We start from the raw sequence: 25636 nt of genomic DNA, 5'->3' as shown, positions 1-25636 counted from the left end.
CAGCACCATCATTATCATAACCAGCATCATAACATCCAGCACCATCATTATCATAACCAGCACCACAACCAGCACCATCATCATTATCATAACCAGCATCATAACAACCAGCACCATCATCATCATTATCATAACCAGCATCATAACAACCAGCACCATCATTATCATAACCAGCATCATAACAACCAGCACCAGCATCATCATCATTATCATAACCAGCATCATAACAACCAGCACCAGCACCATCATCATTATCATAACCACCATCATAACAACCAGCATCATCACCATCATCATTATCATAACCAGCATCATAACAACCAGCACCAGCACCATCATCATTATCATAACCAGCATCATAACAACCAGCACCAGCACCATTATCATTATCATAACCACCATCATAACAACCAGCACCATTATCATCATCGTAACCAGCATCATAACAACCAGCACCAGCACCATCACCATTATCATTATCATAACCACCATCATAACAACCAGCACCAGCACCATCATCATTATCATAACCAGCACCAGCACCATCATTATCATAACCAGCACCATCATCATTATCATAACCAGCACCATAACAACCAGCACCAGCACCATCATCATTATCATAACCAGCATCATAACAACCAGCACCATCATTATCATAACCAGCATCATAACAACCAGCATCATCATCATCATTATTATCATTATCATAACCAGCATCATAACAACCAGCATCATCATCATCATTATCATAACCAGCATCATAACAACCAGCACCAGCACCATCATCATTATCATAACCAGCACCATAACAACCAGCACCAGCATCATTATCATAACCAGCATCATAACAACCAGCACCAGCATCATCATCATTATCATAACCAGCATCATAACAACCAGCACCAGCACCACCATCATTATCATAACCAGCACCATAACAACCAGCACCAGCACCATCATCATTATCATAACCAGCATCATAACAACCAGCACCAGCACCATCATCATCATTATCATAACCAGCATCATAACAACCAGCACCAGCATCATTATCATTATCATAACCAGCATCATAACAACCAGCACCATCATTATCATAACCAGCATCATAACAACCAGCACCATCATCATCATTATCATAACCAGCACCATAACAACCAGCACCATCATCATTATCATAACCAGCATCATAACAACCAGCACCAGCACCATCATCATTATCATCATAACCAGCATCATAACAACCAGCACCAGCATCATCATCATTATCATAACCAGCATCATAACAACCAGCACCAGCACCAGCACCATCATCATTATCATAACCAGCATCATAACAACCAGCACCAGCACCAGCACCATCATCATTATCATAACCACCATCATAACAACCAGCATCATCACCATCATCATTATCATAACCAGCATCATAACAACCAGCACCAGCACCATCATCATTATCATAACCAGCATCATAACAACCAGCACCAGCACCATCATCATTATCATTATCATAACCAGCATCATAACAACCAGCACCAGCATCATTATCATTATCATAACCAGCATCATAACAACCAGCACCATCATTATCATAACCAGCATCATAACAACCAGCACCATCATCATCATTATCATAACCAGCATCATAACAACCAGCACCAGCACCATCATCATTATCATAACCAGCATCATAACAACCAGCACCAGCACCATCATCATTATCATAACCAGCATCATAACAACCAGCACCAGCATCATCATCATTATCATAACCAGCATCATAACAACCAGCACCAGCATCATTATCATTATCATAACCAGCATCATAACAACCAGCACCAGCATCATTATCATTATCATAACCAGCATCTTAACAACCAGCACCATCATCATTATCATAACCAGCATCATAACAACCAGCACCAGCACCATCATCATTATCATAACCAGCATCATAACAACCAGCACCAGCACCATCATCATTATCATAACCAGCATCATAACAACCAGCACCAGCACCATCATCATTATCATAACCAGCATCATAACAACCAGCACCAGCATCATTATCATTATCATAACCAGCATCATAACAACCAGCACCATCATTATCATAACCAGCATCATAACAACCAGCACCATCATCATCATTATCATAACCAGCATCATAACAACCAGCACCAGCACCATCATCATTATCATAACCAGCATCATAACAACCAGCACCAGCACCATCATCATTATCATTATCATAACCAGCATCATAACAACCAGCACCAGCATCATCATCATTATCATAACCAGCATCATAACAACCAGCACCAGCATCATTATCATTATCATAACCAGCATCATAACAACCAGCACCAGCACCATCATCATTATCATAACCAGCATCATAACAACCAGCACCAGCACCATCATCATTATCATAACCAGCATCATAACAACCAGCACCATCATCATTATCATTATCATAACCAGCATCATAACAACCAGCACCAGCACCATCACCATCATCATTATCATAACCAGCATCATAACAACCAGCACCAGCACCATCATCATCATCATTATCATAACCAGCATCATAACAACAGCACCATCACCATCATCATTATCATAACCAGCATCATAACAACCAGCACCAGCATCATTATCATAACCAGCATCATAACAACCAGCACCAGCATCATCATCATTATCATAACCAGCATCATAACAACCAGCACCAGCATCATTATCATTATCATAACCAGCATCATAACAACCAGCACCAGCACCATCATGATTATCATAACCAGCATCATAACAACCAGCACCATCATCATTATCATTATCATAACCAGCATCATAACAACCAGCACCAGCACCATCATCATCATCATAACCAGCATCATCATTATCATCGTAACCAGTATCATTATCATCGTAACCATCATCATCATCATCGTAACCAGCACCACAACCAGCACCATCATCATCATTATTATCATAACCACCATCATCATCGTTATCATAACCAGCACCAGCACCATCATCATAACCAGTATCATCATCATAACCAGTACCATCATCATCATGATCATCATCGTAACCACCATCATCATAACCATCATTATCATTTTCATAACCAGCACCAGCACCATCATCATCATAACCAGTATCATCATCATAACCAGTACCACCATCATCATCATCGTAACCACCATCATCATCATAACCATCACTATCATCTTCATAATCAGCACCATCATCATCATAACCACCACCATCATCATTATCATAACCAGCATCATCATCATTATCATAACCAGTACCATCATCATCATCATCGTAACCATCATCATCATCATCACCGTAACCACCACCATCATCATAACCAGTATCATCATCATTGTCGTAACCAGCACCACAACCAGCACCAGCACCACCATCATCATTATCATAACCAGTATCATTATCATAACCACCAGCACCATCATCATCATCGTAACCAGCACCATCATCATTATCATCGTAACCACCATCATCATCATAACCAGTACCACCATCATCATCATAACCAGCACCATCATCGTCATAACCAGTATCATCATCGTAAACAGCACCATCATTATCATCACCATCATCATAACCACCACCATCATCATAACCACCACCACCACCATCATCATCATAACCACCATCATCATAACCATAACCAGCATCATCATCATAACCACCATCATTATCATCATAACCATAACCAGCACCACCATCATCATAACTAGTACCACCACCATAATAATCATCATCATAACAACCACCATCATCATTATCATCATAACCCCCATCATCATCATAACCATAACCAGCACCACCATCATCATAACCAGTACCACCATAATAATCATCATGATCATAACAACCACCATCATCATTATCATCATAACCACCATCATCATCATAACCAGCACCATCATCATCATAACAACCATAATCATCATAACCACCATCATCATCATCATAACCACCATCATCATCATCATAACCACCATCATCATAACCATAACCAGCATCATCATCATAACCACCATCATCATAACCATAACCAGCACCACCATCATCATAACTAGTACCACCACCATAATAATCATCATAACAACCACCATCATCATTATCATCATAACCACCATCATCATCATAACCATAACCAGCACCACCATCATCATCATAACCAGTACCACCATAATAATCATCATGATCATAACAACCACCATCATCATTATCATCATAACCACCATCATCATCATAACCAGCACCATCATCATCATCATAACAACCATCATCATCATAACAACCATCATCATCATAACCACCATCATCATCATAACCACCATCACCATCATCGTAACCACCATCATCATCATAACCACCATCATCATAACCACCATCATCATCATTACCACCATCATAACCAGTACCACCACCATCATAACCACCATCATCATCATAACCACCATAATCATTATCATCATAACCACCATCATCATTATCATCATAACCACCATCATCATCATAACCACCACCACCATCATCATAACCACCATCATCATCATAACCATAACCAGCACCACCATCATCATCATAACCAGTACCACCACCATAATAATCATCATCATAACAACCACCATCATCATCATTATCATAACCACCATCATCATCATCATAACCACCATCATCATCATCATAACCAGTACCACCATCATCATCATCATCGTAACCAGCACCATCATCATAACCACCATCATCGTCATAACCAGCACCATCATCATCGTAACCAGCACCATCATCATCATAACAACCATCATAATAACCACCATCACCATCATCGTAACCACCATCATCATAACCACCATCATCTTCATAACCACCACCATCATCATCATAACCACCATCATCATCATAACCACCACCATCATCATAACCACCACCATCATTATAACCACCATCATCATAACCACCATCAACATAACCATCATCATCATAACCACCATCATCATAACCACCATCATAACCACCATCATCATCATAACCACCATCATAACAACCACCATCATCATAACCATCATCATCATCATAACCACCATCACCATCATCATAACCACCATCATCATCATCATAACCACCACCATCATCATAACCATCACCATCATCATAACCACCATCATCATCATCATAACCACCACCACCATAACCACCACCATCATCATAACCACCACCACCATCATCATCATAACCATCATCATCATAACCACCATCATCATAACCACCATCATCATCATAACCACCACCATCATCATAACCACCACCATCATCATAACCACCACCATCATCATCATAACCACCATCATAACCACCATCATCATAACCACCACCATCATCATAACCACCATCATCATCATCATAACCACCATCATCATCATAACTACCACCATCATCATAACCACCACCATCATCATAACCACCATCATCATAACCACCATCATCATAACCACCATCATCATAACCACCATCATCATAACCACCATCATCATCATCATAACCACCATCATCATAACCACCATCATCATAACCACCATCATCATAACCACTATCATCATGATAACCACCACCATCATCATAACCACCATCATCATAACCACTATCATAACCACCACCATCATCATAACCACCACCACCATCATCATAACCACCATCATCATCATAACCACCATCATCATAACCACCACCATCATAACCACCACCACCACCATCATCATAACCATCATCATCATAACCACCATCATCATCATAACCACCACCACCATCATCATCGTAACCACCATCATCATAACCACCATCATCATCATCATAACCAAAATCATCATAACAACCACCACCACCATCATCATAACCACCATCATCATCATCATCATCATAACCACCATCATCATAACCACCATCATCATAACCACCATCATCATAACCACTATCATCATAACAACCACCATCATCATCATAACCACCACCATAACCACCATCATCATCATAACCACCATCATCATCATCATAACCACCACCATCATCATAACCACCACCATCATCATCATAACCACCATCATCATAACCACCACCATCATCATCATAACCACCACCATCATCATAACCACCACCATCATCATAACCACCATCATCATCATCATCATAACCACCATCATCATAACCACCACCATCATCATAACCACCATCATCATCATAACCACCATCATCATAACCACCACCATCATCATAACCACCATCATCATAACCACCACCATCATCATAACCACCATCATCATCATAACCACCATAATCATCATAACCACCACCATCATCCAAACCACCATCATCATCATAACCACCATCATCATCATAACCACCATCATTATCATCATAACCACCATCATCATCATAACCAGCACCATCATCATCATAACAACCATAATCATCATAACCACCATCATCATCATCATAACCACCATCATCATCATCATAACCACCATCATCATAACCATAACCAGCATCATCATCATAACCACCATCATCATAACCATAACCAGCACCACCATCATCATAACTAGTACCACCACCATAATAATCATCATCATAACAACCACCATCATCATTATCATCATAACCACCATCATCATCATAACCATAACCAGCACCACCATCATCATCATAACCAGTACCACCATAATAATCATCATGATCATAACAACCACCATCATCATTATCATCATAACCACCATCATCATCATAACCAGCACCATCATCATCATCATAACAACCATCATCATCATAACAACCATCATCATCATAACCACCATCATCATCATAACCACCATCACCATCATCGTAACCACCATCATCATCATAACCACCATCATCATAACCACCATCATCATCATTACCACCATCATAACCAGTACCACCACCATCATAACCACCATCATCATCATAACCACCATAATCATTATCATCATAACCACCATCATCATTATCATCATAACCACCATCATCATCATAACCACCACCACCATCATCATAACCACCATCATCATCATAACCATAACCAGCACCACCATCATCATCATAACCAGTACCACCACCATAATAATCATCATCATAACAACCACCATCATCATCATTATCATAACCACCATCATCATCATCATAACCACCATCATCATCATCATAACCAGTACCACCATCATCATCATCATCGTAACCAGCACCATCATCATAACCACCATCATCGTCATAACCAGCACCATCATCATCGTAACCAGCACCATCATCATCATAACAACCATCATAATAACCACCATCACCATCATCGTAACCACCATCATCATAACCACCATCATCTTCATAACCACCACCATCATCATCATAACCACCATCATCATCATAACCACCACCATCATCATAACCACCACCATCATTATAACCACCATCATCATAACCACCATCAACATAACCATCATCATCATAACCACCATCATCATAACCACCATCATAACCACCATCATCATCATAACCACCATCATAACAACCACCATCATCATAACCATCATCATCATCATAACCACCATCACCATCATCATAACCACCATCATCATCATCATAACCACCACCATCATCATAACCATCACCATCATCATAACCACCATCATCATCATCATAACCACCACCACCATAACCACCACCATCATCATAACCACCACCACCATCATCATCATAACCATCATCATCATAACCACCATCATCATAACCACCATCATCATCATAACCACCACCATCATCATAACCACCACCATCATCATAACCACCACCATCATCATCATAACCACCATCATAACCACCATCATCATAACCACCACCATCATCATAACCACCATCATCATCATCATAACCACCATCATCATCATAACTACCACCATCATCATAACCACCACCATCATCATAACCACCATCATCATAACCACCATCATCATAACCACCATCATCATAACCACCATCATCATAACCACCATCATCATCATCATAACCACCATCATCATAACCACCATCATCATAACCACCATCATCATAACCACTATCATCATGATAACCACCACCATCATCATAACCACCATCATCATAACCACTATCATAACCACCACCATCATCATAACCACCACCACCATCATCATAACCACCATCATCATCATAACCACCATCATCATAACCACCACCATCATAACCACCACCACCACCATCATCATAACCATCATCATCATAACCACCATCATCATCATAACCACCACCACCATCATCATCGTAACCACCATCATCATAACCACCATCATCATCATCATAACCAAAATCATCATAACAACCACCACCACCATCATCATAACCACCATCATCATCATCATCATAACCACCATCATCATAACCACCATCATCATAACCACCATCATCATAACCACTATCATCATAACAACCACCATCATCATCATAACCACCACCATAACCACCATCATCATCATAACCACCATCATCATCATCATAACCACCACCATCATCATAACCACCACCATCATCATCATAACCACCATCATCATAACCACCACCATCATCATCATAACCACCACCATCATCATAACCACCACCATCATCATAACCACCATCATCATCATCATCATAACCACCATCATCATAACCACCACCATCATCATAACCACCATCATCATCATAACCACCATCATCATAACCACCACCATCATCATAACCACCATCATCATAACCACCACCATCATCATAACCACCATCATCATCATAACCACCATAATCATCATAACCACCACCATCATCCAAACCACCATCATCATCATAACCACCATCATCATCATAACCACCATCATCATCATCATAACCACCATCATAACCACCATCATCATCATAACCACCATCATCATAACCACCATCATCATAACCATCATCATCATAACCACCATCATCATCATAACCACCATCATCATAACCACTATCATCATCATAACCACCACCATCATCATAACCACCATCATCATAACCACCACCATCATCATCATAACCACCACCATCATAACCACCATCATCATAACCATCATCATCATAACCACCACCATCATCATAACCACCATCATCATCATAACCACCATCATCATAACCATCATCATCATAACCACCACCATCATCATAACCACCATCATCATCATAACCACCATCATCATAACCACCACCATCATCATAACCACCATCATCATAACCACCACCATCATCATAACCACCATCATCATCATAACCACCATAATCATCATAACCACCACCATCATCCAAACCACCATCATCATCATAACCACCATCATCATCATAACCACCATCATCATCATCATAACCACCATCATAACCACCATCATCATCATAACCACCATCATCATAACCACCATCATCATAACCATCATCATCATAACCACCATCATCATCATAACCACCATCATCATAACCACTATCATCATCATAACCACCACCATCATCATAACCACCATCATCATAACCACCACCATCATCATCATAACCACCACCATCATAACCACCATCATCATAACCATCATCATCATAACCACCACCATCATCATAACCACCATCATCATCATAACCACCATCATCATAACCATCATCATCATAACCACCATCATCATAACCACCACCATCATCATAACCACCATCATCATCATAACCACCATCATCATAACCATCATCATCATAACCACCACCATCATCATAACCACCATCATCATCATAACCACCATCATCATAACCACCACCATCATCATCACAACCACCACCATCATAACCATAACCACCTCCACTATCATCGTCATAACCACCACTATCGTCATAACCACCACTATCAGCGTCGTCATCATCAGCGTCGTCATCATCATCAGCGTCATCATCATCAGCATCATCATCATCACCATCATCATCACCATCATCGTCAGCGTCATCATCATCATCACCATCATCATCGTCGTCATCGTCATCATCGTCGTCATCATCACCATCATCATCGTCATCATCACCATCATCAGCATCATCATCGTCCTCGTCGTCGTCATCATCATCGTCATCATCATCATCACCATCATCATCAGCGTCACCATCACCCCCCCCTCACAATCATCTCCCCCCCTCGTGTGCCAGGCGATGGATGCGTGGGCGTCGACGTGGGCGGGGCCTCCGTGGGCGGGGCCTCCGTGGGCGGGGCCTCCGTGGGCGGGGCCTCCGTGGGCGGGGCCTCCGTGGGCGTGGCCAGACTGCCCCTGTTTGGCGTGGACCTGCGCCGCCTGGTGGAGCGTGACGGCAGCGGCCCGGGCGGAGTTCCCTCCGTCATCCACGCCTGCGTCTCGGAGATAGAACGCAGGGGGCTGCAGGTGAGGCGCTCACCGGCCACTCGCTCGCTCACCAACTCGCTCACCAACTCGCTCACCAACTCGCTCGCTCACCAACTCGCTCACTGGCTACTCGCTCGCTCACCAACTCGCTCGCTCACCGACTCGCTCACCAACTCGCTCGCTCACCAACTCGCTCACCAACTCGCTCGCTCAACGACTCGCTCGCTCACCAACTCGCTCGCTCAGCGACTCGCTCACTCACCAACTCGCTCGCTCACTCAGTCACTCGCTCGCTCAGCGACTCGCTCACCAACTCGCTCGCTCACCAACTCGCTCGCTCACCGGCTACTCGCTCGCTCACCAACTCGCTCGCTCACCAACTCGCTCGCTCAGCAACTCGCTCGCTCAGCCACTCGCTCGCTCACCAACTCGCTCGCTCAGCGACTCGCTCACCAACTCGCTCGCTCACCGGCTACTCGCTCGCTCACCAACTCGCTCGCTCACCAACTCGCTCGCTCACCAACTCGCTCGCTCACCAACTCGCTCACCAACTCGCTCGCTCACCAACTCGCTCACCAACTCGATCGCTCACCAACTCGCTCGCTCACCAACTCACTCACCGGCTACTCACTCGCTCACCAACTCGCTCGCTCACCAACTCGCTCACCAACTCGCTCGCTCACCGGCTACTCGCTCGCTCACCAACTCGCTCGCTCACCAACTCGCTCGCTCACCAACTCGCTCGCTCACCAACTCGCTCACCAACTCGCTCGCTCACCAACTCGCTCACCAACTCGCTCACCAACTCGATCGCTCACCAACTCGCTCGCTCACCAACTCACTCACCGGCTACTCGCTCGCTCACCAACTTGCTCGCTCAGCCACTCGCTCGCTCACCAACTCGCTCACTCACCAACTCGCTCGCTCACCGGCTACTCGCTCGCTCACCAACTCGCTCGCTCACCAACTCACTCGCTCAGCCACTCGCTCGCTCACCAACTCACTCGCTCAGCCACTCGCTCGCTCACCAACTCGCTCGCTCACCAACTCGCTCGCTCACCAACTCGCTCGCTCACCAACTCGCTCGCTCACCAACTCGCTCACCGGCTACTCGCTCGCTCACCAACTCGCTCGCTCACCAACTCGCTCACTCACCAACTCGCTCACTCAGCCACTCACTCACTACTCACACAGCTACTCACTCAGCTACTCACTCACTCAGCTACTCACTCACTCAGCTACTCGCTCAGCTACTCACTCAGCTACTCACTCAACTACTCACTCAGCTACTCACTCACACAGCTACTCACTCACTCAACTACTCACTCAGCTACTCACTCACTCACTCAGCTACTCACTCACTCAGCTACTCACTCAGCTACTCACTCAACTACTCACACAGCTACTCAATCAGCTACTCACTCAGATACTCACTCACTCAGCTACTCACTCAGCTACTCAGCTGCTTACACACCTACTCACTCACACAGCCACTCACTACTCACTCAGCTACTCACTCACTCACTCAGCTACTCACTCACTCAGCTACTCACTCACTCAGCTACTCACTCAGCTACTCACTCAACTACTCACACAGCTACTCAATCAGCTACTCACTCACTCAGCTACTCACTCACTCAGCTACTCACACAGCTACTCAATCAGCTACTCACTCACACAGCTACTCACTCACTCACTACTCACTCACTCAACTACTCACTCAGCCACTCACTCACTCACTCAGCTGCTCACTCACTCAGCTACTCACTCACACAGCCACTCACTCAGCTACTCAATCAGCTACTCACTCACTCAGCTACTCACTCACTCACTCAGCTAATCACTCACTCACTCAGCTACTCACTCAGCTACTCACTCACTCAGCTAATCACTCACTCACTCAGCTACTCACTCACTCAGCTACTCACTCACACAGCCACTCACTCAGCTACTCACTCAGCTACTCACTCACTCACTCAGCTAATCACTCACTCAGCTGTGCTACTGACTGTCCTGCTATAAGTGGTTGTACTGCTCTGACCACGTGAATCTATTGAACCCCCACCTGTAGGTGGTTGTACTGCACTGACCACGTGAATCTATTGAACCCCCACCTGTAGGTGGTTGGACTGTACCGTCTATGTGGCTCTGCGCTCGTTAAGAAGGAGCTGAGGGAGAGGTTGGAAAGAGACGGACCTGGGGTGTCCATCACGGAGGACGCCTACCCAGACATCAACGTCATCACCGGTAGCGTGGTGGTGGTGGTGATGGTGGTGGGGGTGGTGGTGGTGGTGGGGGTGGTGGTGGTGGTGGGGGTGGTGGTGGTGGTGGTGGGGGTGGTGGTGGTGGTGGGGGTGATGGTGGTGGGGGCGGTGGTGGTGGTGGTGGTGGGGGTGGTGGTGGTGGTGCTGGTGGAGGTGGTGGTGGTGGTGGTGGTGGGGGTGGTGGGGGGTGGTGGTGGTGGAGGTGGTGATGGTGGGGGTGGTGGTGGGGGTGGTGGTGGTGGTGGGGGTGGTGATGGTGGTGGTGGGGGTGGTGGTGGTGGGGGTGGTGGTGATGGTGGTGGGGGTGATGATGGTGGTGGTGGTGGTGATGGTGGTGGTGGGGGTGGTGGTGGTGGTGGTGGGGGGTGGTGGTGGTGGTGGTGGTGTTGATGATGTTAATGATGATGATGTTGATGATGATGGTGGTGATGATGATGTTGTTGATGATGTTGATGATGATGTTGATGAGGATGTTGTTGATGATGATGTTGATGTTGTTGATGTTGATGATGCTGATGATGATGATGTTGATGATGATGATGTTGTCTGTAGGAGTGCTGAAGGATTTCCTCCGTGAACTTCCATCGCCTCTCATCACTCGACGACTTTACGAGACTGTTCTACAGACATCACTCACCCGGCCACTCACCCTGGTAAGCTCACCATTACACTCACCAATACACTCACCACTACACTCATCACCACACTCACCACACTCACCACTACACTCACTACTACACTCACCACTACACTCACTACTACACTCACTACTGCACTCACCACTACACTCACAACTACACTCACTACTAAACTCACAACTACACTCACTACTACACTCACCACTACACTCACCACTACACTCACTACTACACTCACCACCACACTCACCACTACACTCACTACTACACTCACTACTACACTCACCACTACACTCACCACTCCACTCACCACTACACTCACCACTACACTCACCACTACACTCACCACTACACTCACCACTACACTCGCCACTACACTCACTACTATGCTCACTACTATGCTCACCACTACACTCACTACTACACTCACCACTACACTCACTACTACACTCACCACCACGCTCACCACCACACCATCACACTCACCACCACACTCACCACCACACTCACCATCACACTCACCATCGCGATGACGATGGTGATGATGACAATGATGATGACAATTATGGTGATAGTGGTGATGATGATGGTGGTGATGATGATGATGTTGTTGATGGCGATGATGATATTACGATGTTAATGTTGATGGTGGTGATGATGATGGTGGTGGTGATGATGATGTTGCGATGTTAATGTTGATGGTGGTGATGATGATGGTGGTGGTGATGATGATGTTGCGATGTTAATGTTGATGGTGGTGATGATGTTGTTGATGGCGATGATGATGGTGGTGGTGGTGATGATGGTGGTGGTGATGATGATGTTGTGATGTTAATGTTGATGGTGGTGATGTTCCCACCCCTATCCCTCAAAGCCTTCAGCGGCCGGAGACACCACCAACATCACCACCACCATCACCACCGCAACATCACCAACATCAACATCCACCAACACAGCAGCAGCAGCGTCACCACCACCACCATCACCGTCACCACCATCACCACCATCACCGTCACCACCATCATCATCACCGTCCGTCCACTCTCTCTTGGATTGCCTGCCACCTACAGAGAAGGTGAGCCCTGTGGTGATGGTGGTGATGGTGGTGGTGATGGTGGTGATGGTGGTGATGGTGGTGGTGATGGTGGTGGTGGTGGTGGTGATGGTGGTGATGATGATGATGATGGTGGTGGTGGTGGTGACGGTGGTGATGACGGTGGTGATGATGGTGGTGACGGTGGTGGTGGTGACGGTGGTGGTGATGGTGGTGATGATGGTGGTGATGGTGGTGGTGATGATGGTGATGGTGGTGATGATGATGGTGGTGGTGGTGATGATGGTGATGGTGGTGATGGTGATGATGGTGGTGACGGTGGTGGTGGTGACGGTGGTGGTGATGATGGTGGTGATGGTGGTGATGGTGGTGATGGTGGTGGTGGTGATGATGGCGATGGTGGTGATGATGATGATGATGGTGGTGGTGGTGATGGTGGTGGTGGTGATGGTGGTGATGGTGGTGATGGTGGTGGTGGTGGTGATGACGGTGGTGATGATGGTGGTGACGGTGGTGGTGGTGACGGTGGTGGTGATGGTGGTGATGATGGTGGTGGTGGTGGTGATGGTGGTGATGGTGGTGGTGGTGATGGTGGTGATGATGATGGTGGTGGTGATGGTGGTGATGGTGGTGAGGATGGGCTCGCCTTCCCATCAACCGGCGGCGAGGAGTGGTGGTCGTGGTTACTTATGCCCCCACCGAAGATTGACTGTAACAACTACAGGGGCATCTCACTCCTCAGTGTGCCGGGAAAGGTCCTGGCAAGGATTATTCAACATCGCCTTGCCAGGCACGCAGTCCTGCACAGATGCCATATTTTCTGTCTGTCTGCTACAGCAGAGGTGTAGGGAATTCCAACAAGACCTACATCTCTGCTTTATTGACCTGGTCAAGGCCTATGATACCATCAGCAGGCCTGGGCTGTGGGTTGTTCTTCATGCTTTTGGAGTCCCTGACCCCCTGCTCACGATCGTTATGGACCTTCATTATCGTGAGCGGGCCCGGGTAAAACTACGTGGCCGGGAGTCAGAGCCATTCCCTGTACACCTTGGGGTGCGACAGGGATGTCCTCTAGCTCCCACATTATGAAACATATTTTTCGACCACTTAGTTCGTGAAGCCTTTAATAGCTGTACCGGGGAAATCTCCATTTGGTACAGATATAATGGGAGGCTGATCGATGCCCGGGTGCGGTCAAGGGATGGCTCCCTATTGCTCAACCACGATATGTATGCCGATGATTTGGTAATAGCTGCTCATTCAGAGGAGGAGTTGGAGGCGCTGCTGCTAAACCTGGAGCGTGCCACTAAGAGATGGGGCCTTGCCATCAGCCCCACCAAAACTAAGCACCTGCCTGGGTATTTTGTACCATCGGACACTCCACCCCCACAATTTGCAATTGGTGATGGGGCAGTTGTTGAGAGAGTGGAGAGTTTCCCATACCTGGGCAGTGTGCTTATGACCGGCTCCAGTTTAACAGCAGAGGTCTCACTCTGAATCAGTTGAGCGGCAATATATTTTCATCGGTTGCGTAACGCTGTGTGGAAGCTACCTGGTCTGTCGCTCCACACGAAGCTTCATGTCTTCTCCCTTCTCTACGCTTGCGAAACGTGGACCCCCCCTAATGGAACATCTTCACCAGTTAGAAACATTTAGGCTGGCCTGCCTACGATCCATCCTGGGTTTAACAAGGCTTGATTGTGTGAGGAGCTCACAAATCCTTTAAAGATCTGGGCAAGGTCCCATCGGTGAGCTCCTCCGGCAGGCAAGGCTGCGTTGGCTGGGTCATGTAGCCCGCATGCCCAGCCACCGCATGCCGAAACAGCTTTTGTTCGGCCGAGGGGTCTAAACGGGCGCGGCACGGGCTAGAGAAGAGATGAGTGATGTGGTACAGGAGGACATGGAGCTGAGTAGACTTGCCGATGACTGGTACCAGCGGTGTCAAGATCAGCCTCTGTGGAGGAGGCTCGTGAAGGACGCTACTGGGTAGTTGGAGGCAGTCGCCCTCCAACAACAACGGAGGGCGGAGGAGCGACGCTCACAACAATGAGCGGAGCGCCGGGTGGCTAAATCACAACAGGTTGACACAGTAGGGGGCACAGGTGGTGCACCAGCTAGTCATCTCAGTCATCTCAGTCAGTCGACCTGTGGCACCTGGGTCTGCCCCGTGACCTCCTGCCAGCGGGCGTTCGACACTGCACGTGGCCTCAAGGTGCACCTAGCCTGGCACAAGTGCCGTGGTGACGTCACCGCCACTTTGTGGCAAATGCGGTTGTTGTTGTTGGTGGTGATGGTGGTACTGATGATGGTGGTGGTGATGATTTCTCTCCCCACCACTCTCCCCACCAATCCCACCATCTCTCTCCCCACCCACCATCTCCCTCCCCACCCACCACCACCCATCTCTCCCTCCCCACCCACCACCACCCACCATCTCCCTCCCCACCCACCACCACCCATCTCTCCCCACCCACCATCTCTCTCCCCACCCACCACCACCACCCATCTCTCTCCCCCACCCACCATCTCTCCCTCCCCACCCACCCACCCCGCCCTCCCACCAGGCCACGCTGTCCCTGCTGCTGGGCCACCTGAAGCTCGTGTCCCAGCACAGCCGCGTGAATCGCATGAACTGCCAAAACCTCGCCGTGTGCTTCGGCCCGGTGCTCCTCAACGGAGCCCCGGAGATCACCGCCGCCGCCGCCGCAGCCGCCGCCACAACCGCCGGCACAACCGTCGGCACAACCGCCGCGGACACGCCCACCACCGCAACCGCCGCAGCTAGCGGTGGCGGAGGAGGAGGAGGAGGCGGTGGAGGAGGAGGCGGTGGAGGAGGAGGAGGTGGAGGTTCGTCCCCCCGCGTCTTCTCGCACTCGGCGGAGATGGCCAACGCGCTCCACTTCAAGAAGCACATTGAAGCTCTGCACTACCTGCTGCAGCTGTGGCCTGGTGAGCCTGTGGGGAAGGGGGGGGGGGGTCGAGAGTGTGGTAAGGAGTGGTGGGGGGTGAGCGTGTGGTGAGTGGACTAAAGATTATGGTGGTGGTGGTGGTGGTGATCATGATGATGGTAATCGTGGTGACGACGGTGATGATGGTCGTGATGGCGATCGTGATGATGGTGATGAGATCCCAGACGGTACCGGTCCAGCTCCCGACAGAAGAGTGGCAGCCTCTCTACACACACACAGAGACACTGAGACCAGTTCACCGGACCTCGTGTATGCCGCAGAGTGTCCAGGCGGTACCGGTCCAGCTCCCGACAGAGGAGTGGCAGCCTCTCTACACACACACACAGAGACACTAAGACCAGTTCACCGGACCTCGTGTATGCCGCAGAGTGTCCAGGCGGTACCGGTCCAGCTCCCGACAGAAGAGTGGCAGCCTCTCTACACACACACACACACAGACACTAAGACCAGTTCACCGGACCTCGTGTATTCCACAGAGTGTCCAGGCGGTACCGGTCCAGCTCCCGACAGAGCAGTGGCAGCCTCTCCTCCGCGGCGAGCGTTCGAACGTTCCACGTGGGCCACCCGCGGTGGCTTTTTGCCGGTTCTGGAGGAACCCCGCGGGGGACCGGAATTCGGTCTCCTGGCTTCCGGCAACTGGGGGGTTTGGCCAGGAGATGTCATAGACGCCGGATGTCCCGGACACTAACTCTGTGGTGGATGTGAGCAATTGCCACGGAGGGGGGAGGCCAATTCCAAAATCGGCTGATGCCCTCATGGGGTTTGTGGCCAGCACAACGGCCAAACGGGGATCCTGGATGAGCACGAGGGGCTGGTAACTTTCTGAATGAGCACGAGGGGCTGGTAACTTTCCCCACCTTCAACCAACTACCACAGAACCACGTTTAAAGGATCCAGCCAAGCTCTATGCCTGAGGCCCCCGGGGGGGGACAGGCGTCTGCGACGTCTCCTGGCCCAAACCCCCCAGTTGCCGGAGCCAGGAGACCGAATCCCCGTTACCCTCGGGGGTTTCTCCAGAACCGGCAGAAAGCCACCGCGGGTGGCCCACGTGGAACGTTCGAACGCTCGCCGCGGAGGAGAGGCTGCCACTGCTCTGTCGGGAGCTGGACCGGTACCGCCTGGACACTCTGCGGCATACACGAGGTCTGGTGAACTGGTCTTAGTGTCTCTGTGTGTGTGTGTAGAGAGGCTGCCACTCCTCTGTCAAGGAGCTGGACCGGTACCGCTTGGATCTCTGCGGCATTCAGGAGGTCCGGTGGACCGGCTCTGGCTCCTGCCACCATGAGGGGTGGACAGTCCTCTACTCGGGGCAGGAGACTGCCAAACACACAGGGTGTGGCTCTTCTTTTGAACAAAATAATGAAGGGGGCGTGGGAGCGTGGCGGTGAGGTGTGGGAAGCTGTAAGCCCCAGGCTATTTTGGGCTCGCCTTCCCATCAACCGGAGGCGAGGAGTGGTGGTCGTGGTTACTTATGCCCCCGCCGAAGACGAACATCCGTGGAGGGATGCAGGCAAGGCCGATGAGTCAGATGCCTTCTATGACCTCCTGTCACAGGTGCTGACTAAAGGGGCCCCTCGGGATAGAGTCATCTTGTTGGGTGACTTCAATGCCCGAGTTGGTCATGATGTTGGCACCTGGTCTGGAGTGATTGGAGGGCATGGGCCAGATCAGCGCAATAACAATGGTAGGAGGCTGCTAGATTTCTGTGCAGCCCATGGGCTTGTAATTACCAATATGCTGTTCCGGCATCGGCGCATCCACACAACATCATGCATGCATGCCGGGTCCAAGCAAGAACATCCGCTGGACTACGTAGTGACGGAACAGCGGATGCGGGCCTGTGTCCTTGACTCCAGGACCTACCGTGGAGCTGATCTGCCCACTGACCATCGACTTATCTGTAAAATGCGCCTGCCATTCATGGTGGGTGTACATCCAGGACCCCATTTCAACCTAAAGTGGCCTGGTCTCAGTTATCTGATGAAAGTTGTGGCACCTCAAATATTGGAGGAAGTAGTCACCCCCTGTGAGTGGCTGGCTGAGGTGCCATCTGTTGAGGAAGTACTGAAGGCGATCCGGAGTCTTGAGACCAGGAAAGGCACCGGGCATAGATGATCTCCCAAGCGAAATGCTGAGGGAGGGTGGCGTTTGTGCACAGACTGCCCTACATGACATCATAACAACAGTCTGGACCACTGGACAGGTTCCGCAGGATTGGAAGGATGCCCTGGTGGTCCCCCTCTTTAAGAAGGGGGACCGCACAGACTATAACAACTACAGGGGCATCTCACTCCTCAGTGTGCCGGGAAAGGTCCCTGCAAGGATTATTCAACATCGCCTTGCCAGGTACGCTCAGGAGAGGCTTGCGGAGCCCAAATGTGGTTTCAGGAAAGGACGGTCCTGCACGGATGCCATATTCTCTGTCCGTCTGCTACAGCAGAGGTGTAGAGAGCTCCAACAGGACTTACATCTCTGCTTTATTGACCTGGTCAAGGACTTTGATACCATCAGTAGGCTTTTGGAGTACCTGACCCTCTGCTCACCATCATTAAGGACCTTCATGATGGTGAGCGGGCCCGGGTAAAACTACGTGGCCGGGAGTCAGAACCATTCCCTGTTCACCTTGGGGTGCGACAGGGATGTCCTCTGGCTCCCACATTTTTTAACATTTTTTGACCACGTAGTTCGTGAAGCCTTCTGTGGCTGTACCGGAGGAATCTCCATCTGGTACAGATACAATAGGAGGCTGATTGATGCCCGGGTGCGGTCAAGGGATGGCTCCCTATTGCTCAACCACGTTATGTATGCTGATGATCTGGTGATTGCTGCTCACTCAGAGGCTGCTGCTGAACATGGAGCTTGCCACTATGATGTGGGGCTTTACCATCAGCCCCACCAAAACCAAGCACCTGCCTGGGTATTTTGTGCTATCAGACACTCCACCCCCTCAACTGCCCATTGGTAATGGGGCAGTTGTGGAGGTTGTGGAGAGAGTGGAGAGTTTTCCATACCTGGGCAGTGTGTCCATGACCGGCTCCGGTTTGACAGGAAAAGTCTCACTCTGAATAAGTTGAGCGGCATTATCTCTTCATCGGTTGCGTAACGCTGTGTGGAAGCTACCTGGTCTGTCACTCCACACGAAGTTTCAGGTTTTCTCGGCCACGGTCATTCCCTCCCTTCTCTACGCTTGCGAAACGTGGACCCCCCTAATGGAACATCTTCGCCGGTTAGAAACATTTAGGCTGGCCTGCCTACGATCCATTTTGGGTTTAACCAGGCTGGATTGTGTGAGGAGCTCACAAATCCTTAAAAGATCTGGGCAAAGTACCATCGGTGAACTCCTCCGGCAGGCAAGGCTGCGTTGGCTGGGTCATGTAGCCCGCATGCCCAGCCACCGCATGCCCAAACAGCTTTTGTTCGGCCGGATCTAGGGGGCTAAACGGGCGCGGCACGGGCTAGAGAAGAGATGGAGTGATGTGGTACGGGAGGACTTGGAGCTTAGTGGACTTGCCGATGACTGGTACCAGCGGTGTCAAGATCGGCCTCTGTGGAGGAGGCTCGTGAAGGACGTTGCTACTGGGCAGTTGGAGGCAGTCGCCATCTAACAACAACGGAGGGCGGAGGAGCGACGCTCACAACAACGAGCGGAGCGCCGGGTGGCTAAAGCACAGCGGGTTGGCACAGTAAGGGGCACAGGTGGTGCATCAGCCAGTCATCTCAGTCAGTCGACCCGTGGCACCTGCTGGGTCTGCCCCGTGACCTCCTGCCAGCGGGCGTTCGACACTTCACGTGGCCTCAAGGTGCACATGGCCTGGCACAAGCGTCGTGGTGACGTCACCACCACTTAGTGGCGAATGGTGGTTGTTGTTGTTCTTGGTGATGGTGATGATGTTTACTGATGTTCTGTTCCCCCACCCCCTTCATCCGCCCCATCACTATCCTCACATCATCACCATCCCCCACTCACTCACCCACCCACTCACTCACCCACCCACTCACCCACCCACTCACTCACTCACCCACCCACTTACTCACTCACCTACTCACCCACCCACTCACTCACCCACCCACTCACCCACCCACCCGCCCGCCCAACAACCATAACGACATCTTAGCCCCGGGTTCCCGGGAAGAACCTCCCTCTCCCTCGGACGGAGACCGCCGCTCATCGATCGCCACTAACCCACCACTACGACAACAACCACAACAACAACAACAACAACCACCACAACAACCGGCAACCACCACTACCACCACCATCTTCGAACCTCCTCCCCAACCGGCATCACAATACCTCCGACCGAAACGTGGTGGCGGTGGCGGTAGTAGAGCTGGTGGTGGTGGTGGTGGTGGCGGTGGTGGTGGTGGCGGTGGTGGCGGTGGATTTGGTGCTGTCACCGGGCTCGGTGTTGTCCGGCCGTTTGCGCTGGCTCTCGGCGGTGGTGACAGCGGTGGCTGCGGCGGTGGTGGCGGTGGTGGTGGCGGTGGTGGTGGTGGCGGTGGTGGTGGTGGCGGTTCCACGCGCATGGACAGCCCCCTCAGCAACCGCTACGCGGGCGACTGGGGCGGCTACGAGCCCGGCTTGGCGTTCGCCGCCGCCTCCTCTCCCCAACAACATCAACCACAACCACAGCAACAACCACAGCAACAACCGCAACAACAACCACAACCACAACGACAACAACAACCACAACAACATCAACAGCACCGCCAACAACGTCGCCGTCGGCAACCGCTGCAGAGGGAGCCCGTGAAGGGTGATGGGGGTGGAGAAGATGCGGACGTGGCGGAGGAGGTGGTGGAGGTGGCGGAGGAGGTGGTGGAGGTGGAGGAGGTGGCGGAGGATGGAGACGATGGGGAGGAGGTGGTGGTGGACAAGGTGGAGGAGGAGGAGGAGGAGGATGGGGAGGAGGTGGTGGAGGAGGATGGGGAGGAGGTGGTGGACAAGGTGGTGGAGGAGGAGGGCGACTACGACGAAGTCCCCTGCGACGCCGGAGGGGACGATGAGGTGTGGCGGAGGGCGAGGACCGGGTGCGGAGTGGCCGGAGGAGGAGGTGGAGGAGGTTGTAGGGAGAGCGTGGGGAGGAGGGAGAGCGTGGAAAGGAGGGAGAGTGGGAGGAGAGAGAGCGTGGGGAGGATGGAGAGCGTGGGGAGGGAGAGTGTGAGGAGAGAGAGTGTGGAGAGGAGGGAGAGTGTGGAAAGGAGGGAGAGTGTGAGGAGAGAGAGTGTGGAGAGGGAGAGTGGGAGGATGGAGATCGTGGGGAGGAGAGAGAGTGTGGAGAGGAGAGAGAGCGTAGAGAGGAGAGAGAGTGTGGAGAGGAGGGAGAGTGTGGAGAGGAGAGAGAGCGTGGAGAGGAGGGAAAGTGTGGGGAGGATGGAGAGCAGAGGGATGTTTGGTGGGAGGAGCAGGAGGAGCGCTGAGCTGGAGGAGCCATTCGGGAGGGAGGAGGAGGAGGAGGAGCAGGAGGAGAAGGAGGAGGAGCATCTCGGGGGGGTTGATGGCGCTGGGGGTGATGGGGGTAGTGGGGGCTCCTCTCACTCCGACCGGAGGATTCCCCACGGCCGGACCGAACTGCTCATCAGGGAGTTTGACTCCGCGGAGCTGCTGATGAAGTGACGCTGCCACCACCACCACCACGACCACCTCCTGCTCCGCCTGCACCTCCTGTAGACCGGGCGAGGTAGTCAACATCTACCACGACCTCCTGTATACCAAGTGAGGTGGTCAACATCTACCACGACCTCCTGTAGACCAGGCGAGGTGGTCAACGTCTACCACGACCTCCTGTAGACCAGGCGAGGTGGTCAACGTCTACCACGACCTCCTGTAGACCGGGCGAGGTGGTCAACGTCTACCACGACCTCCTGTATACCAGGCGAGGTAGTCAACGTCTACCACGACCTCCTGTAGACCAGGCGAGGTGGTCAACGTCTACCACGACCTCCTGTAGATCAGGCGAGGTAGTCAACATCTACCACGACCTCCTGTAGACCAGGCGAGGTGGTCAACATCTACCACGACCTCCTGTAGACCAGGCGAGGTGGTCAACGTCTACCACGACCTCCTGTAGACCAGGCGAGGTAGTCAACATCTACCACGACCTCCTGTAGATCAGGCGAGGTGGTCAACGTCTACCACGACCTCCTGTAGACCAGGCGAGGTGGTCAACGTCTACCACGACCTCCTGTAGACCAGGCGAGGTGGTCAACGTCTACCACGACCTCCTGTAGACCAGGCGAGGTGGTCAACGTCTACCACGACCTCCTACAGACCAGGCGAGGTGGTCAACATCTACCACGACCTCCTGTAGACCAGGCGAGGTGGTCAACGTCTACCACGACCTCCTACAGACCAGGCGAGGTGGTCAACATCTACCACGACCTCCTGTAGACCAGGCGAGGTGGTCAACGTCTACCACGACCTCCTGTAGATCAGGCGAGGTAGTCAACGTCTACCACGACCTCCTGTAGACCAGGCGAGGTGGTCAACATCTACCACGACCTCCTGTAGACCAGGCGAGGTAGTCAACATCTACCACGACCTCCTGTAGACCAGGCGAGGTGGTCAACGTCTACCACGACCTCCTGTAGACCAGGCGAGGTAGTCAACATCTACCACGACCTCCTGTAGACCAGGCGAGGTGGTCAACATCTACCACGACCTCCTGTAGACCAGGCGAGGTGGTCAACGTCTACCACGACCTCCTGTAGACCAGGCGAGGTGGTCAACATCTACCACGACCTCCTGTAGACCAGGCGAGGTGGTCAACATCTACCACGACCTCCTGTAGACCAGGCGAGGTGGTCAACATCTACCCTAGTCACCGCGATGATTCTGTGACCACCGTCTTTGTTTCATGGTTTGCCAAAAGCCGCCGCTGCTGCTGCTGCTGCTGCCGCTGCTGCTGCAAGGATGACCGCGGTTTGCGTGATGACAGTTGTAGGAGTTTCACAAACTCCTTGACGGCCTCTTGGTGTATCTCTACGTGGCGCTGTGCACCCCGAGCGGGACTACAGGGGAAGGGGCGGGGTCTAGGCAGGAAGGGGCGGGGTCTAGAGAATAGGAAGGGGCGGGATCTAGAGAAGAGGAAGGGGCGGGGTCTAGAGAAGAGGAAGGGGCGGGGTCTAAAGAAGAAGAAGTGGCGGGGTCTAAAGAAGAGGAAGGGGCGGGGTCTAGGCAGGAAGGGGCGGGGTCTAAATACGAGGAACGGGCACGGTCTAAAGAAGAGGAAGGGGCGGGGTCTATGCAGGAAGGGGCGGGGTCTATGCAGGAAGGGGCGGGGTCTAAAGACGAGGAAGGGGCGAGGTCTAGGCAGGAAGGGGCGGGGTCTAAAGCCGTCTTGGTGAAGCTTCAGGCGAGACCGGTCAGCCGGGTGAGGCCGTGCCGTGCCGGTCCGGTGGTGGTGGTTAACCGTGTCGGCCGTGTCGGCCGTGCCGGGCCGGTCCGGTGGTGGTGGTTAACCGTGTCGGCCGTGCCGGGCCGGTCCGGGGGTGGTGGTTAACCGTGCCGGCCGGGGCGACGGCAATCGGCGATGCCTCTCTCTCTCTGTGTTTTCTTTTTGTACGAACAAAACGCCGCCTTTCCGTGCCTTCCGCGAGAGGGAGAGACGCGAGAATCCCCGGTTCTGTATATATGTGAGAGCCATATATATACAGAACCTTAGATTCCATATATACAGAATCCCTGCTTATATACACAGAAGCTTGGATTCCATATATACAGAACCTTGGATTCCATATATACAGAATCCCTGCTTATCATATATACAGAAGCTTAGATTCCATATATACAGAATCCCCGTTTTCCATATATACAGAACCTGGATTCCATATATACAGAATTCCTGCTTCCCATATATACAAACCTTGGATCCTATATATACAGAACCTTGGATTCCATATATACAGAACCTTGGATTCCATATATACAGAATTCCTGCTTCCCATATATACAGAAGCTTGGATTCCATATATACAGAACCTTAGATTCCATATATACAGAATTCCTGCTTCCCATATATACAGAACCTTAGATCCCATATATATACAGAATCCCTGCTTCCCATATATACAGAAGCTTAGATTCCATATATACAGAAGCTTGGATTCCATATATACAGAACCTTGGATTCCATATATACAGAATTCCTGCTTCCCATATATACAGAACCTTGGATTCCATATATACAGAAACTGGATTCCATATATACAGAAT

General features: G+C 50.4%; 1 protein-coding gene across 1 annotated transcript in view; it reads left to right on the top strand.

Annotated features, from left to right (window-relative positions):
- Positions 1 to 24485, top strand: part of LOC116958462 (uncharacterized) — a 46189-nt gene extending 21704 nt beyond the window's left edge. Inside the window, 6 exon segments of the mRNA XM_076056850.1 lie at positions 10306 to 10535; positions 12617 to 12743; positions 13313 to 13413; positions 14273 to 14473; positions 17017 to 17401; positions 21537 to 24485. Of these exon segments, the coding sequence (XP_075912965.1) occupies positions 10306 to 10535; positions 12617 to 12743; positions 13313 to 13413; positions 14273 to 14473; positions 17017 to 17401; positions 21537 to 23038 (2546 nt within the window). The 3' untranslated portion in view covers positions 23039 to 24485.
- Positions 24486 to 25636: the final 1151 nt, after the last annotated feature.

Source organism: Petromyzon marinus, chromosome 78 (genome assembly GCF_048934315.1).
Source record: "Petromyzon marinus isolate PM22_M1 ecotype Great Lakes invasive population chromosome 78, UKy_Petmar_22M1.pri1.0, whole genome shotgun sequence".
Classification (NCBI taxonomy): domain Eukaryota; kingdom Metazoa; phylum Chordata; class Hyperoartia; order Petromyzontiformes; family Petromyzontidae; genus Petromyzon; species Petromyzon marinus.
The sequence above is the reverse complement of the archived record's forward strand: the minus strand, read 5'-3'. Positions and strand labels throughout refer to the sequence as shown.